The following is a 16423-nucleotide window of genomic DNA, read 5'->3' on the forward strand; positions in this document are numbered from 1 at the left end:
GCTGGAAAGTTGAATTATCTCATAGTCACTCGGCCAAATATATCTTTTACAACAAGTGTTGTGAGTCAATTTCTAGATTCTCCAAGGGCAAGTCATTGGGACACAGTAATTCGCATCTTCAGATATCTCAATGGTGCACTCCGAAGAGGTATTTTATATCATGATCAGTTTCACACTTATATCCATGGATATACAAATGTAGACTGGGCTAAATTTCCTTTCGACTAGAGATTCACAACCAGGTATTGTATCTTAGTTGGTGGTAATTTGGTTTCTTGGAAGAGTAAGAAACAAATTGTGGAGGTCAGGTCAAGTGTTGAATTAGAATACAAAGCTATGACTCACACTACTTGTGAACTTGTCTGGTTGAAGAACATGTTGCAAGAATTGGGCATTTCTCATTCTCAGCCTATGAAGTTTATGTATGACAATCAAGTTGCTCTTCATAATGCCTCCAACCTGGTTTTCATGAGCGGACGAAGCACAATGAAGTTGATTGCCACTGTGTTCGAGAGAAACTTATGCAAAAGCTCATTACTACCGCTTGTGTGAAGTTTGATATATAGCTTGCTGATTTGTTCACCAACGCATTGGGGGGTGCTTGTGTTAAATTTATTTGTAACAATCTAAAAGCATATGACATTTATGCTCTAGCTTGAGGGGGAGTGTTAAGGTTATTTATTTCTTTTTGTATTATTATCATTGTGTGAGTATGTTAATTAGTGAGATCTAGTAAGGGTATTATTGCCATTAGAATGTATTTAATTTGTATTATAAATAGAGGGAGGGACCTATTTTCAAGTGAGGGCATTCATTTTAATCAAAATCTCAACAAATACCAAAATTATTAACATTAGAAAAATCCATTGCTCCCAGTTCCTTACTTGAAGCTTGGGTAAAACTACAGTAATGATTAAGCCCCCACGTGGAAAAGAGAAATCACATTACTTATATCTGACTTGCATATATGTTAGTGTGTCTAGCACCCCAAAGACATGCTAAAAATAGTTGAAATATAATAATCTTGCATATATGTGAAGAACAATAACAACTATAGATAAATTGTATTTCCCATGCTTAAAATCTGCATGAAACTCAAATTTAAACAAAACAATCATGAATCTAGTACATTTTGAAATGAATTTTGGTATTACAAAAGAATTTAGTATCTCATTTGTTAAATAATTGGGTAAAATGGAAGTATTTCAATGCACAATTCCAACTTATATGACTCAGTTTGGTATAGTCCATCAATCATTCTATGCTCATACTCCTTAACAAAATGGGGTTACAAAGAGGAAAATAGACATATTCTTGAAATCACTCACACCTTACTTTATCAAATGCATATACCTAAAGTGTTTTGGAGTGATGTTGTACTTACTACTAGTCTGATCAACAGGAAGCCATCCTCTGTTCTCAGTGTTAAAATTCCCTACTCTGTTCTCTTTCCTAATTCACCTTTATTCTCTTTCCTTCCTCGTATATTTGGATGTGTGTCATTTGTTCATCAACTAACTCTTAGGGTGTATAAATTGGATCCTTGTGCTATAAAATGTTTCTTTCTAGGCTACTCATATACTTAAAAAGGATATCGTTGTTATAGTTTTGTGCTACATCACTTCTTTGTTTTAGCCAATGTTACCTTCTTTGAGTCTACACCTTACTGCACCCAATCCTTGAGTGCTTCTAAGCTCAATGAATCTCTTCCTTTGCATAATCTTCCATTCTACTTTGCTATCCTTGCCCAACCAACCATCTAAGTCTCCATGTAGTTCGAGTCCTTTTGAAATGAATTTTGATAATACAAAAGAATTTAGGATGGTCTTGGCTGGATATGGCAAGTAGGTGAGAAGATGCTAAGGTGAAGGACCCGACATCTCGTAAATAGGCTGGATCCTTCTCAGACTAGTCCATTCCGTACATTTAGCGTTTGTTCCTTGCAGTATGTGGGATGTTTGATCATGACATTCCTCCTCACATATGACGAGTGAAACCATCCTTTTTGAGTATTTTTAAGGGAATACCTGTTAGGCCAAGTCAAAATGACCATTCTGTAGGTGTCCATGGATAACCTAGGTGTAACGAGTCATACACATTACACATGTCTTGAGAGTTTGCCTATTTATACTCAAATTTATATGACTACATTAACTCTCAATTGTGATTGCTGGTTAATTTCATATGAGTACATTGTTCTTAATGGCTATATAATGATGAAACTGCATGAGTGACTTGCGTCAAAGTTGTGTGAATTGTGTATGAATGAGCTTGTGTGTATTTTGGTGATATTCAAGGTCTTAAATTTCGATTTCGACTCAAATTTCGAAGCTCCAAAAGTACGGAAATTTCGATTTTGATGTCAATTTCAATTTCGATTTGAAAAAATAACGGAAACTAGTAGTAAAGCATGGAATTCTTTGTGAAACTTTAGAAATGATTAACAAACATAAAAATATAAGTTTTAAGACTAATATATTACAAATTAAATACATCTATGTTTTGTATGAGGTGGAAAAGTTGTAAAATAGTATGTGTATCAAACATGTTTGTAAGATAATGTACATTAAACATATTTAGTTAATGCAAATGAAATTCATAAATCATTTAAATATTATTTATTATACAAATATTGATAATTTAGACACGAATGGTTAAATAAAATATTACTATAAGTTTATTTTTTCATATAATTTCAAAAGCACTTGTGATAACCTTTTGTCTCAATAAAATAAATTAAAATAGAAATTTCACTTCACTCTCGAGGTTTCGATAAATTTCGACAAATTTCGCTAAAATTTCGAGGTTTCGATAAATTTCGGATGATTCGTTGAGATTTCGACGGAAACTATGCAAGATGGAAATCGACTGCCATTTCGATTTCAAAGGTGATGGAAATTGGAAATTTCGACAATTTTGTGGAAATTTAAGACTATGGTGATATTCTTGTATGTGAAATGGTATGGTTGTGTTGCATGTGCGTTCATTCATTGAATTTTATGGATATTGCCCTAAATTGCATTCACGTTATTTGCTAGAAACTAGCAAAACGTTAGATGGGGTGTGTGATTACATGTCACAGTTGCGTAATTATGCATTTAAATTCATGCATTCAAGATCATAATTTTAATTAAAATACCCGAACATGTCCAATAGTTTAATTAGTGAGCTCGGTTGATGATGTTGAGGTAATTATTCTATTTTGTTGAAAAATTTACGGACATATGTGTTTTAATATTGCAGGCTATGCATGCACGTGAAGATGGGCGTGTGTCCATGGACTTTAGAAGATGGCCTATGTGTGCGCATGAAACCCAAAAAGAAAGAGGTCTCAGATATGCTTGGACTCATGAAGAATTAATGGCTGCGAGCTGGTCACATGGACTTAATGAAGAAGCCGTGAAGGAAGGGATAACTGGGCTTGGAATTTAATGAGAGGCTTTGGCTGGGTGTGCATGCAAAAGTTGTGGGCTGGCTGGGTTCTCTCGGGTAGCAGCTGGCTTCTCGGGTAGTGGCCCGCGTGTGTGTGTGTGGAGAGTTAATGGGCTGCATGAAGAAGCCCATGCGGCTGGCAATGAAAGAGAGTGAAAGGTGGGCTGTAGTGTGTGAGTTGTGAACCAAACACAAGAGAAGGAGAGGGCTGGAGCGGTAAAGGAAAGAAAAATAATAGGGTGATGTGACCCGGCCATGCAACCAGGTCCGTGGGAGCATGCGCTGGGGGCGTGAAACAGAAAGAAAAAGGGAAGAAAAAAGTAAAAGGGGAGGAGACATTTTTTTTTTTTAGGGTTTCTTGGGGAGCCGGGCGTAAGGTTTGAAGAGGGGGGCAGAAGGTGGTGCGCTGGGAGGATATTTTTTGGAGGAGAACTTGGGGTTTTCTGGGAGAGGCCGGAAGAGACAAAATAAAAGAAAAAAGAGGGTTTTCCAAGGGTTTTTGCTCGGACTAAAAGGGGGAGTTTTTGCTTTTCTCTGGGTGATACCGAAAAGAGGAACAGCAGAGAACATTTTGCTTTCTTTTGGGGTGCTGCGAAGACGCACACACACGGCCAGGAAAGGAGAGTTGGTGGCATGCAGAAAATTAAAATCTTTTCGGAATCGGAAGACGGTGAACGACGGCGGTGCTCAGGGTGTTCGTGGCGCGCAGCAGTGGTGCTGTGGATGTTGATTTTTCTTCTACTCTCCAAATAAAAGAACGCATGGTGAAATCTTATATGTTTGATTTAATTTTCGGAATGAACTAATTTTTATATTCTAGGAAAACGATATGGCCCAGTTTTGAACTATGCTTGCTCTTCGATGTTAATCTGAAGTAGTTTTCTTTAATGTTTGTTTGAGTTATTCTGCGCTTAATGCTTTTAATTAACTGGCCATTAATTAGATGATGTTGGTCTTGTGATTTGCTACCGAAAGGGGGAATTATAGGATAGATCTAGGATAATTCAGCGTAGGTGAATATAGAGATCAAAAGACTTGTATGAGCTTGCATAGCATTAAAAAAATCAACGGTTTTATTGCGTTCTTGCGTTATTAATTTGCATATTTTTATATTAAATAATAAACAAGAATAGGTTCTGATTGACTATCGAAAGAGGCTTTGGGAAAAATTGGAGATTTTCTAACAAACAGAGAAAATAAAATCGAATTTGCTAGATGAGTAAAGTATAGTGAGAAACTAGGTGAAATCGGTTTCCTAGAAGTTTTCACCTTCAGTAATTTGATACGCAGCAGTCAGTTTTATTTTCCCTTGAGTAGTTTATTTAAAGTAGCCTTATTTCAATTTCGCAGTTTAAAATTATTAATCTTTCTAAATAAAATCAAGGTTAGTATAATTTCGATACTTGGTAAAATTAAGACATCAATCCCTGAGGATGATACTCTACACATCATTGTATTATAAAACTACGATATTGTGCACTTGCAATTTTGCACCAATCAAACAGCTTGATATTTTGTTCTATGGAAGGAATTATCAAAAGCACGGCAAATTCCACAGTTTCAGACCCAATAAACTCAATAACCATTGACGAACAGCATCAGGAAGCATCAAACAACCATTCCTCAGGTGCAGCACGAGCAATTAAAAAAAGATAAGATCTTTGGGGAAACAAAAATCACGAAAAACTTCACTAATATGTTTATAGAGGGATTCCAGCACTGCTGGATGAATACAGGCCAAAAACATGCCTGAAATTTTAACGCAATTAAAATTTCCCCAGACAGTAGCATGTCAGTCGATTGAGGCTGAAAGGGTCAGTCACCTGACCTTGCTTATCCTGAATTATTAACAAAGTCAGTAAGGGTTCAGTTGACTGATACATGTAGTTCAGTCACCTGACCTCTCTTGTCTTTCAAATTTTACTTTGCTAAACAACTTCTCTGTTATGTAACAATCCTAGTTCTCTTCTTATTGATATAAATTTATCTTCTGAAAGAGGTTTGGTAAAAACATCTGCCCATTGGTCACTTGTATTTACAAATTCAAGTATGATATCCTCTTTTTGTATATGATCTCTTGAGGAAGATCGGCAGTGTCTGTGGGTGGTGGTGTTGTTTTTGCAAAATCTATAGTAGATTTGTATTCCTGAACTGGCAGAATCACCCAGGAAATTTCCAGCGACTGGTCTGACTTCTGGCACCTGCTGACTGTTTTCTAGGGCTCTAGTGCTGCTGTAAATTTTTCTATGAAGGTAGACATGCAGCGGATTTAGGGTTTTAGGCTTTGGTTTTGATGATGGTGGTAACAATTAGGGTTTAGGTCTCAGAATCATGCTCTAATATCATGTTGAATAATTGGGTAAAATGGAATACTTCACCTCAATGATAGGTATCTCCCTCAATTTATAATGTATGTCAAGTACAATACCAATGACCATAATACCATTAAAAACTCACACTTACTAACTCAACTCTAACACATAATAATAATGCTAAATCACTAACCATTAACATCATTTATCTTATGTTTCTGAAATTCCAACTTATAGTTGAGTGAAACCAAGAAAAATATAGATATATACAATTATTTACCGAGGTTTCACGTTATAGTTCTTATTCCATGTAAGTTGTCTGCATGCCATGAATCTCAACCAGACCAATATACCAACAAGCCCCAGCTCCCCCTCACTTTTACACCGTTCAGTCAGCTCTGCTGCAATGTTGAACCTGTGTCAGGGTCAAGCAACTAAGCTCCCAATTTCATAACAAAAGCATTATAAAGAAGGCAAGGAACAGTGATGTTTTCATAGTCACATCAGTTTCTACCATTACCCTACAACTCTGTTCTGCACATACATATTAAGTAAAATAGAGTAAGAACAGGCTGAGGGTCCACAAAGTCAGAATTCACTTGTACAATCACCAATCAGCAATCTTACCTGTGCATCAATGACCTCTCAGCCTCTTTCTCTCTTCGAGAAATTTCATCGAGCAACCATTTGACAGTATCTTTTCCACTGACTTCAACCTGCATACATGGTGTTACTATTTCTCCATAAAATGCTTCAAAGATCCACATTAAAACTCTGGAACAAATGACTAGAGTCGTAGTTCTGCCACATGATCTGGAAATTATGATGCTATTTAACTAGTCAACAGATGCACTTTCCAAGACCACAAACATGGGGGAAAAGATCAAGCTATTTTAGATGGAAAATGTCCATTGAAACAGTGGATGAAAAGTTCCAAGCCACCAGGCATGTTGCCCTTCTCACTAGCTAAATATTAAGAGGAAAGGCAGAAAAGTGTTCTGCAAATAAGATTCCATACCAACTTGAATAGTTTTTTTTTTTTTAACATATCTTCTAAACTTTGAGCTTCTCCAACCCAGAAAATTCTGACTTAATTTACAATAGATTCGATGAGTATAACTAATTAAATTTTCCATATGATAATTTTGGATGATTAGGAAAGTGGTAAACTTTGGATAGATAACTAGAATGAGTTTCCAAATTAAATTATTCGAAATACCCTGAGAATAATGATTTTTTCCATTGAAATATCCTAACTAAGGATCTTTCTGTAAGCATGGAATCCAACAATAGTTTTTGAAAATGAATGTTTTAGGTCTAAAATACACACATCACACACTTACACCTTCTTGGACTAAGAGCAAGTTTAACCCTTCATATAACTATTTTGTTTTAATATAACATCAAAAAATGACAATGCAAATATTTCTAGTTAATGCGGAGTGGTAGATGAATGGCAAATCATATAAAGTGTGCATTTAGTCAATAAGTGCAGGAAACCAGGAAAAGTAGTCTCATGACTGTCATAGATTTTAAATAATTTGAAGATTCAATGAAGAAAATATAGCACTTAGGGTAAGAGATGCAGACAAGAAGAAGAGAAAGCACAGTCAGAAATTTTCCTAGAGCATACTTATAGATCCAGATCTGCCCTCTTATATATTAATAATAATAAAGACATAAGGACAGTGAAAGTGGCTTTCTGGTCTCTTGGAATCTTCATTTCAGGAGGCCTCTAAATGATAGGGGAGATAGTGGAGTTCTCTTCCTTCTTGTCAATATTTTGCAAATTATCATTGGGTAGGGATGTTCGTTCTTAGTGTCTGGATCATTCAGGGGTGATTTCTTGTAAATCATTCTTTGAAACTTCAACCTATTCAAATTTCCCTTTCCACTTTATCCTGTTATTTGGAAGGTTAAAGTTCTCCCAAAAATTAAAGAGCTTACTTGGTTGGTTGTGCTTAACAAAATTAATACCAATAACTTGCTGCAGATTAGGAGACCTTTGAAGGCTCTCTCTCCAGATGTTTGCATGCTCCGTTATAGAAATTCCGAAACAGAGATCATCTCTTTTTGGGTTGTCATTTTGCACGGAGGATTTGGAATAAATTGTTTGATTTTAGGATGAGACTTGGGTATGCCCCTGTTTAGTGGAAGACTTGTTAATCACTTGTTTTGCAGGCTTTGGAAGAAGGATAGGGCAATTCTATGTAAGTGTAGCAAGTATGCAATTTTTATGGGGTTTATGGTTGAAACGTGACATGCACTTTTTTTTTTTCTAGGAGGAATTTGAATTCGTATTTGGTGTTGGAAAAGATTCAGTTGATACTTCTTTATGGTTTGTCGGGTTTGGAATTTTTAGGGAAGCTAGCTTTCAGGATTAAAATAGGGATTCGAAGAACTGTTGGCTTGATTTCTGATTTTTGTAATTTTAGGTTTTTTTCTGGTTTGTTCCAGATTTTTATGGGAGATGTCTTATTCTCCCTCTTTGTAATTTTTTTCCCTATTAATGAAATTTCTTTTGCTATCAAAATAAAATAACTTATTCTCTTCTAACACCCCTCAAGCTGGAGGTGTAGAAATACCACCTAACCCTGCAGGTCTACAAAAGATACTGAAAAACCAAAAACCATAATCAGACCGAAATAAGTTTTGGTTTGGTTTTTTTGGTCTTCAGTTTTGGTTTCGGTTCTTAAAAATGAAAAACTTTGGTTTTGGCTTTAATTTCAAAGCAAAAACTGAACCAAAAAACCAAAATCCAAATCAATTATTTAATATATTAATTCTAGACATAATACACAGTATATTCATACTATATCAATGTACTAAACCCTCTAATCAGTCATTTACGTATTCAAATGTTCAAACAAAGCTTTTAGTTTAGAAATCATTTTGATGTGGTTTCAACCCATAGTTCACGTCAGGGAATAAAGAGAAGACCAGATGGATTTTATAGTAATGGAGAGCCTTCACAATCCTTTAATATTTCGATGTGGGACTGAGGACTTTTCAATGTTTTTCTGTAGCTCTGCAGCACACTGTCTCTCCTTGCATTCCCTTGACCCAGATTGCTCAAGTAAAGGACGGGAACTTTTTCCCTTTCCTATGGATACTCATGTAGTGCACTGCTTCTTTCATACCTCCTGGCACTTGCTAATGGGCCATGAATAATTTCGCCCCTAGGCTAAAATTCTTTTTCACTTAGGCTTCACCCCAGCTAGTTGGTTATTAGTTAAAACTTTAAAAAGCCAAAACTAACTGAACTGACACGTTAAACTGATGGTTTTCAGTTTGGTTTTGGTTTATGATTTTTAAAAACCGAATATTTCAGTTTGGTTATCCGTTTAGACCATAATGGAACCATATAAAAGCAAGTACACCCTACCTAACCCCAATGTCCCTAATAACCCCAGCTTGTTACAACCATGGAACATGGCAAGCTTAATTAAAGCTTTTACAAAAACATTGCCCAACTGATCCAAAGATTTCACTAACTGATCCAAAGATTTCACAAAAGGAATCCTCACAACCTTCTTCAACACAGCATTCCTCACAAAGCGAGGGTCAACTTCAATAGTTCAATGTGCTTTGTTCTCATGAAACACTGGATTACTAGCAAAATAAATGGCAGCTTAATTATCGCAAAACATATCCATTGGTTCCGTTACCAAGAATCCAACTTTGACTGTTAAAACATTGGGTAATAGAAGACCTAATCACAATGATAAGTCTCTCTCTCTTTTCAATGCCGAGTACACAGCAATGACTATACATCCTTACTAACTCATGCTTACTAACACAACAGTAGCACGAACAGTAATACTAAATAACTAAGTGATGCAGGGGCAGCATCAATGATCGGCACCCACAGGAGAAATAAGAAAAAAAATTGGAAAGGAAGGGGAAGGGAGCAGAGAGGAGATACAGGGGGAAACTCATGTACACTTGTCAAATTCAAATTCAATAATACCTGCTTACAAGTTACAACATGGCTTTCACTTACTATAAGCAACAAAACCTCTAAACACATGAAATTACACACATACCCCTAAAACTGCATTACATAACAAACATACCCCTAGAATACACAATACTACAAACAAGCCCCCAACATACATAGTCCTAATACAAGAAAACTATACACACATACTTACATAGCTAACTAACTAAGCACATTTGGGTTTCAGATCCAATAAACCATGTACCCTATTCTTCAACATAGGCCTCCAAATTGGGTCGAATTGATCCATCCAAATGCCTACTTCTCGAGCTATATCAATTCCCTCTTTCCAAAAAGCACTCGACCCCATCGAGCTGGGGACAGTTCCAAGGAGCCCACCACCATGAATAGAATCATCTTGTTTCATAAGAAAGGAACCAGCAGCACGCTTCCAACTTGGTGAGTGGGAGAATTCATGATGGCATCAACTTATACTTTTTTCTGTCCATGGCATACCCCTAAAACTGCATTACATTACAAACACACCCCTAGAACACAGAAATACTACAAACAAGCCCCCAACAAACATAGTCCTAATACAAGACAACTATAAACACATACCTAAATAGCTAACTAACTAAGCACATTTAGGTTTCGGATCCAATAAACCGTGTACCCTATTCTTCAACATAGGCCTCCAAATTGGGCCGAATTGATCCATCCAAATGCCCACTTCTCATCCTATATCAATTCCCTCCTTCCAAAAAGCACTTGACCCCATCAAGTTGGGGACAAGTCCAAGGAGCCCATCACCATGAATAAAATCATCTTGTTTCATAAGGAAGGAACCAGCGGCACACTTCATCTTGGTGAGTGGGAGAATTCATGATGGCAACTTGTACTTCTTGCTGTCCATGGAAAGGGAATAAGAATTCTCATATCATGATGCTTCACCTTCCTATCAAATAACCATGGTCAGCCTAAAGGATCTAACAAATTTTGAGAGGAAGGACATCACATTGCAGTCTCCAGACTCTTCACAGTGGAACCAATCTTGAACTTAAGTAAGCAGCAATCATGGACCTTCAAGTTGGTATTATTCACCTAAGAAATTTTGTATGATTCAAGATGAGGCTCAGCTTCCAATTTTAACTTTTTCACAGGTTCTTCATAAAGTACATTTGTGCAACTACTAAAATCAATAATCTAAGTACAAAGCTGCTTTTGGCATATTACCTGAGTTTAAAAGATGTTGGTCCACCTCCAATCCTCTTTTTCTTCAACCTTGTTGAAAGAAAGCATGTGTCAAAGCACTAAACAGGTTTTCACATTGCCATCTTCATCTAAGTCACTTGGGATTTCTGTTTCAGCTTCAAATACAGCCATGAATTGGTTAGGACATTGTGCAGCTCAATGTCCAAAACCTTGCCATTTAGAGCATTTGAGTCATGGTTGGCTATTAGAAGTTGTTCCAGAATGCTCAGGTGTCTTCCAAGACATATTAGTTTGAACACCTTTATTCGACTGCTCAACTGTCTTCTCTTGTACAACTCAACTAGTACTCTTCTCAAACTGAAAGGCTGACGTAGCTCTAGAAGAATTGTGTTGCATATCCTCCTCAATCTAAGTGGCAACCTGTACTGCATCCCCAACTGTGATGAGACAACATGCAGCAAGTTTGGAGGCAATAGCTGGCCTCAACCCTTTTCTATACAAAACTATCATCACGACCTCTTGTCATTCTATACTGGCACGAGAAGCCAAATGATAGAATCTACCAGTGTACCCCATCATTTTCTTTTCTGCTTGCTTCAAATCAAAGAGTTGGAGATAAATACGCTGCTGATAATTGGGAGGCACAAATTACTCTTGCATGTCTCACTTCATCTCATCCCACATTGTAATCGCACCTAATCTCCTTCTTCTAAAGATTTCCCATTGCTTAATCCACTAAATTTGAGCAGTTCCCTTCAATTTTGATTCAGCCAAGTACAACTCTATAGCCTCATTTACATCATACCATTGGAAATAGTACTCCAAAGAATACACCCAATCATCAAATTTGTTATAAGAACCATCACCATTAAAATCCGAGACTTTAGTTTAATTCCCTCACTCAAATGATTATTTCAACAACTCAAAAGTATGAGGGCAGCAGCTATTCCACCATCTTGTCTGGTAGGAAACTCCACAGGCCTTTCACGTAAGGCTGCAACTTCGGTTGTCAGCCTATTCAAAGCATAGGTGATAGTCTCCAAGGAATTTTCCAGGTATCATACCCTAATGGTTAACAATTCCACCTTTGCAGACAGTTCAAGATTGGTCACCACAATGCAATTAGATGAAGCAAACCACAAACTTCACTCTCAATTATTTAAGAAAAAATCTTCAAGTCACCTTTAATTTTGAGTATCATGTAGAAATGAAACAAATTCAATCAGAGAACTCACAAATGCAGCAATAAAACCTGATTTCTAATGCTAGCAATGGCAATTTCTAGCATTTCGTGCCAATTTATCACACTTGCCTGCAATATATTATATCCACAATCAAAATATCTCCTTGCATGTCAAAATATCGTGGCTGGGCGAGACTGGAAATAGGAGGACAATCAGGCAGACACTCTCACTCATAGTTGCCAGCACCAGTGAGGCCCCTTGGGTTACTGGTAGATCAGGGGCTGGTGGGTCTAGTGGTGGTTACGGTGTGTTAAGAAAATCACCAGAAGCTATGGATTCAAAAGGGCCGATGGGTGGAATTCTTTTGGCTGATGCATGGGGATCCTCTAGTGGTCGGACGAGGAAGAAAATTCAAAGTCTAGGGTTTCTTTTTTTTGGGGGGGGGGGGGGGGGGGTCTGCTTTAAATGGGATGGGTGGTGTTACACAATGGTGTTTGGAAAGTGGTGTTCGAACAAATGGAGGCACAGCTGGAATTTCAGAAGAAATTTATAACTGTTTTCTCATTTTTCTTTTACTGAAATTTCAAGGAAGAGAACAGAGAGATAAAGATAAAAATAAGGACGTATAAGGGAGAAGGAGGAGGAGAAGAAGAAGGAAAAAGAAGAAGCAGTAGAGAGGGAGAGGGAGATTTTAGAACAGTGTGAAGAAGGAAGAAGAGAAGCAGAGAAGAAGAGGGGAAAGAAGAAGAGTGAAAGGGAAAGATGGGGGAATTGAAATGGAAGAATGATGTCATGGTTGGGCTCTTATATCAAATGATGCAAGGGCAGGTAGCATCAATGGTCTGCAGCCTTGGGAGAATAAGGAAAAATTGAAGGAGGAAGGGGAAGGGAGGAGAGAGGAGATACAAGGGGAAACTCACCTTCACTTCTCAAATTCAAACTCAACAGATAACTGCATACAACATGGATTCCACACATTATTAAAACTACATTACATTACAAACATATCCCTAGAATACACAAACATTACAAATAAGCCCCCAACATACTTAAACAACTAACTAACTAAGCATATTTGGGTTTCGGACCCAATAAACCATTGACCCTATTCTTCGACATGGGCCTCCAAAATGGGTTGAAATAATCCATCCAAATACCTGCTTCTCATCCAACATCACTAAGTGCATAACACTCCCCTTCAAGATGTAGGATAGATATCATTGCTCCTAGCTTGTTACAAATGGATTTAACCCAAGGATCCCCCCACCCTCCCACACACACATAGAAAAAAAAAACAAAATAAAAAAAAAATAAAAAATAGTGAATAAATCATAATTCACATTTTACACAAGTCGTTCAAATGAGCTTTAGCACAAGTTTCTCTTGAACAAATTGACAATTAACTTCAATGTGCTTCATCCGCTCATGGAAAACTGGGTTGTAGACAATATGAATAGCAACTTGACTATCGCCATCAACTCCATAGGCTAACAATGTGCAAAACGAAGTTCTTCTAACATGTTCTTTAGCCAAATAAGCTCACATGTAGTGAGGGTCATGACCTAATACTTTGACTCAACACTCCACCGACCACTATAGTTCTCTATTACTTTTCAAAGATAGTATAAGTGTGACCCTAATCCTAACATAAAAGACCTCTCCCAAGTGCATTTTTTTTAGGTATGCATCCCAAGCCTCTTTTTTTGGAGAATAAAGAAATTGGTTCCAACAATTGTTGAAAAAGATATATTGATTTTGAGTGACAATGAGATAGTTCAACTTTCCAACAAGTCTCCAGTATCTTCCGTGTTAGCCAACAAATCACCCACATCTAATGCTAACTTGGCATTATGATTAGTGTATCAGGTTTGGATCATAACAACCCGGTCTTATCTGCCTCCTTTATGTCAAAAAGGCCCCCCATATGAGATATGGATACTTCTATACCCAAGAAGTATATCAATGGCCTTAAATCCTTTGTCAGAAATTCAATTTATAGAAATGCTTCAAGTGCTAGATACCTCGATCATCATCACTAGTAATCACAATGTCATCCATACACACAACGAACAAAATCCTATTAGAAGACAATGATGAGGATCAAATGTGCATGACCAAACTCAAAGTACAACAAAACTTGATCAACCAAACCATGCTCTGGAGACTGCTTCAGATCATATAAGGATTACACTAATAGTAACTCCATCTAAGCAACCCTTCATTTTGCGCATTATTTGAAAATGAAAAGGTTGGCCTTATTGATGTGCAATTCCATTCTAATTGCTAAAATGGGTTTCATAAATGCTAGAGAGTGCAACTGTAGTCTTAACTCAATTTCGACCAGGGGTACGAAAATGAGGCCATGAATAGCCTTCATTTTGCGTGTTATTTGAAAATGAAAAATTTGACCCTGTTGATGCGTGATTTTATTCTAATGTGTCAAAATGTTCTTAATAAATGCTAGAAAGTGCAATTGTAGGCTTAACTCAATTTCGACCAAGCATACGAAAATGAGCCTATGAAATAGCGTTCATTTTTCCTATTATTTGAATATAAAAAAGTTGACCTTATTGATGTATGATTCCATTATAAACTGCTAAAATGAGCTTCATGAATGCTAGCGTGCAATTATAGGCTCAACAAACCCATGTAAACCTCCTTCTGAAGATCACCACGTAGGAAGACATTTCACATCTAATTGACATGGACACCAATGATACATAGTGGCTAAGGAGATAAGCAAACCAATTTCAATTAAGGAGCATGTGTCAAAATAAGCCAAGCCATACACTTGATTGTATCCCTAAGCAAAAAGACAAGCCTTAAAATAAAGCCACAAAACCATCTAGATTGGCTTTCACGTTATATGCCTAGTGGCAACCAACAACATACTTATCAAGAAGAAAAGGCACTTGTTCCCAACGTCATTATCCTGTAATGCACGCATCTCTTCAACCATTGCAATCCCTCAACCAAAATAGGATAGGGCTAGAGAAACAAATATTGGAAGAGCAACAAAAGATGTATTACTAACAAAACAATAATATGAAGGTGAGAAGATACCATAGCAAACAAAATTAGAAATTGGATGTTGGATACAAGTTCATTTACCTTTATGAATAGCAATAGGAAGACCGACATCTTGAGAATAGGATCATTAGACAAGGGAACTAAAGGCTTAGAAATAGAAGCTAGAGGAGGTCTCCTTCCTTGAGTTTCCATCATGTGTACACTTGCAAATTAGGATGATCCAAACAACAAAAAGCACTTAAACGAGATCAAGATGGAAAAAAGCAGAATACGTTAGGATTTAGAAATGCTAGGTAGAAGAAGGGACTCATCAAGGTCAAGAGGACTCAAGGAATCATAGTAGTATGGTGTAGACTCAAAGAAGGTGACTTAGGTAAAGAATTCATGTAGTAAAGCAAGGCTATAATATTGATATTCCCTTTCAATACAAGAGAAGACCACAAAAATACACTTGATAGCACAAGGATCCAACTTATACATTCCTCAAAACCAAATATATAAGGATAAAGTGAGAACAAAGGAGCCTTTGGGTAGATAACTAAATATGGGATTTACTACCAAGGACAGGGGTGGCATTTTATTGCCAAGAGAGCATGTAGTGAGCAAGACACCGCTCCAAAAAAACTTTGAGGACATTCATTTGATACAATAAGGTACAAGTGTCTTTGAGAATAACTATGTTTTTTGGCTCTAAAACTCCATTTTTTTGTCAAATGTGGGCACAAGATGACTGTCATACTAGAGTTTGTCATATAGGTACTAAATTGGGTAATGAAGCACTCCTTAACATTATCACTTTGAGGCCTCATGTTTGTTACACCGAATCGAGTCCTTATTCGAGAACAGAAGCCACAAAAAATATTAAATGAATCAAAATGATATTTCATAAAAAAACCCCAGCTTTGACGTGGCCCGACTACGACCCCAACAATGAATATACTAACATAATAGAGTTTCCTGCCTATTTATTGACTTAGGAAGCAAAGGGAATATGGTGCTTTCCCAATTGACAAGACTTGACAGTCAAGATTACAGATAGAACTCAAAGTAGGAACTAACTATTTTAACTTGTCCAATAAAGGATGACTAAGGCAATAGTGGACTTGAAATGGTGCTACAGCAGCACTGCTGGCAATAGCAGGATAGAACAACTTGAAGTAGTAAAGTCCACTAGCCTCACATCCTGTTCCAATCATCTTCCTCGTAATTGGATCCTAAACAATAGCAAAAGGTTACAAAACACTTTAGCAACTTCGTAATCTTGCTAATCAACATGAAATTGAAGGGGGATTTTGGAATGTACTAAATAG

The 16423-nt window shown here is 36.9% G+C and overlaps 1 protein-coding gene across 6 annotated transcripts in view; it reads right to left on the reverse strand.

Moving 5' to 3' along the window:
• The window catches only part of LOC131162512 (alpha-glucan water dikinase 2), a 157882-nt gene that overhangs the window by 109934 nt on the left and 31525 nt on the right, over positions 1-16423 (reverse strand). For all 6 annotated transcript variants that reach the window (XR_009138846.1, XR_009138845.1, XM_058119093.1 and 3 more), the window contains 2 exons: positions 6372-6460; positions 6025-6159 (listed from right to left, as the gene is read on the reverse strand). Coding sequence is in view for 4 of the 6 variants with exons in the window: in XM_058119093.1 (XP_057975076.1) it covers positions 6025-6159; positions 6372-6460 (224 nt within the window). In the remaining 2 variants the exon portion in view is untranslated. The remainder of the gene's footprint in view (positions 1-6024; positions 6160-6371; positions 6461-16423) is intronic.

This window comes from Malania oleifera, chromosome 8, assembly GCF_029873635.1.
Source record: "Malania oleifera isolate guangnan ecotype guangnan chromosome 8, ASM2987363v1, whole genome shotgun sequence".
Taxonomy (NCBI): Eukaryota; Viridiplantae; Streptophyta; class Magnoliopsida; order Santalales; family Ximeniaceae; genus Malania; species Malania oleifera.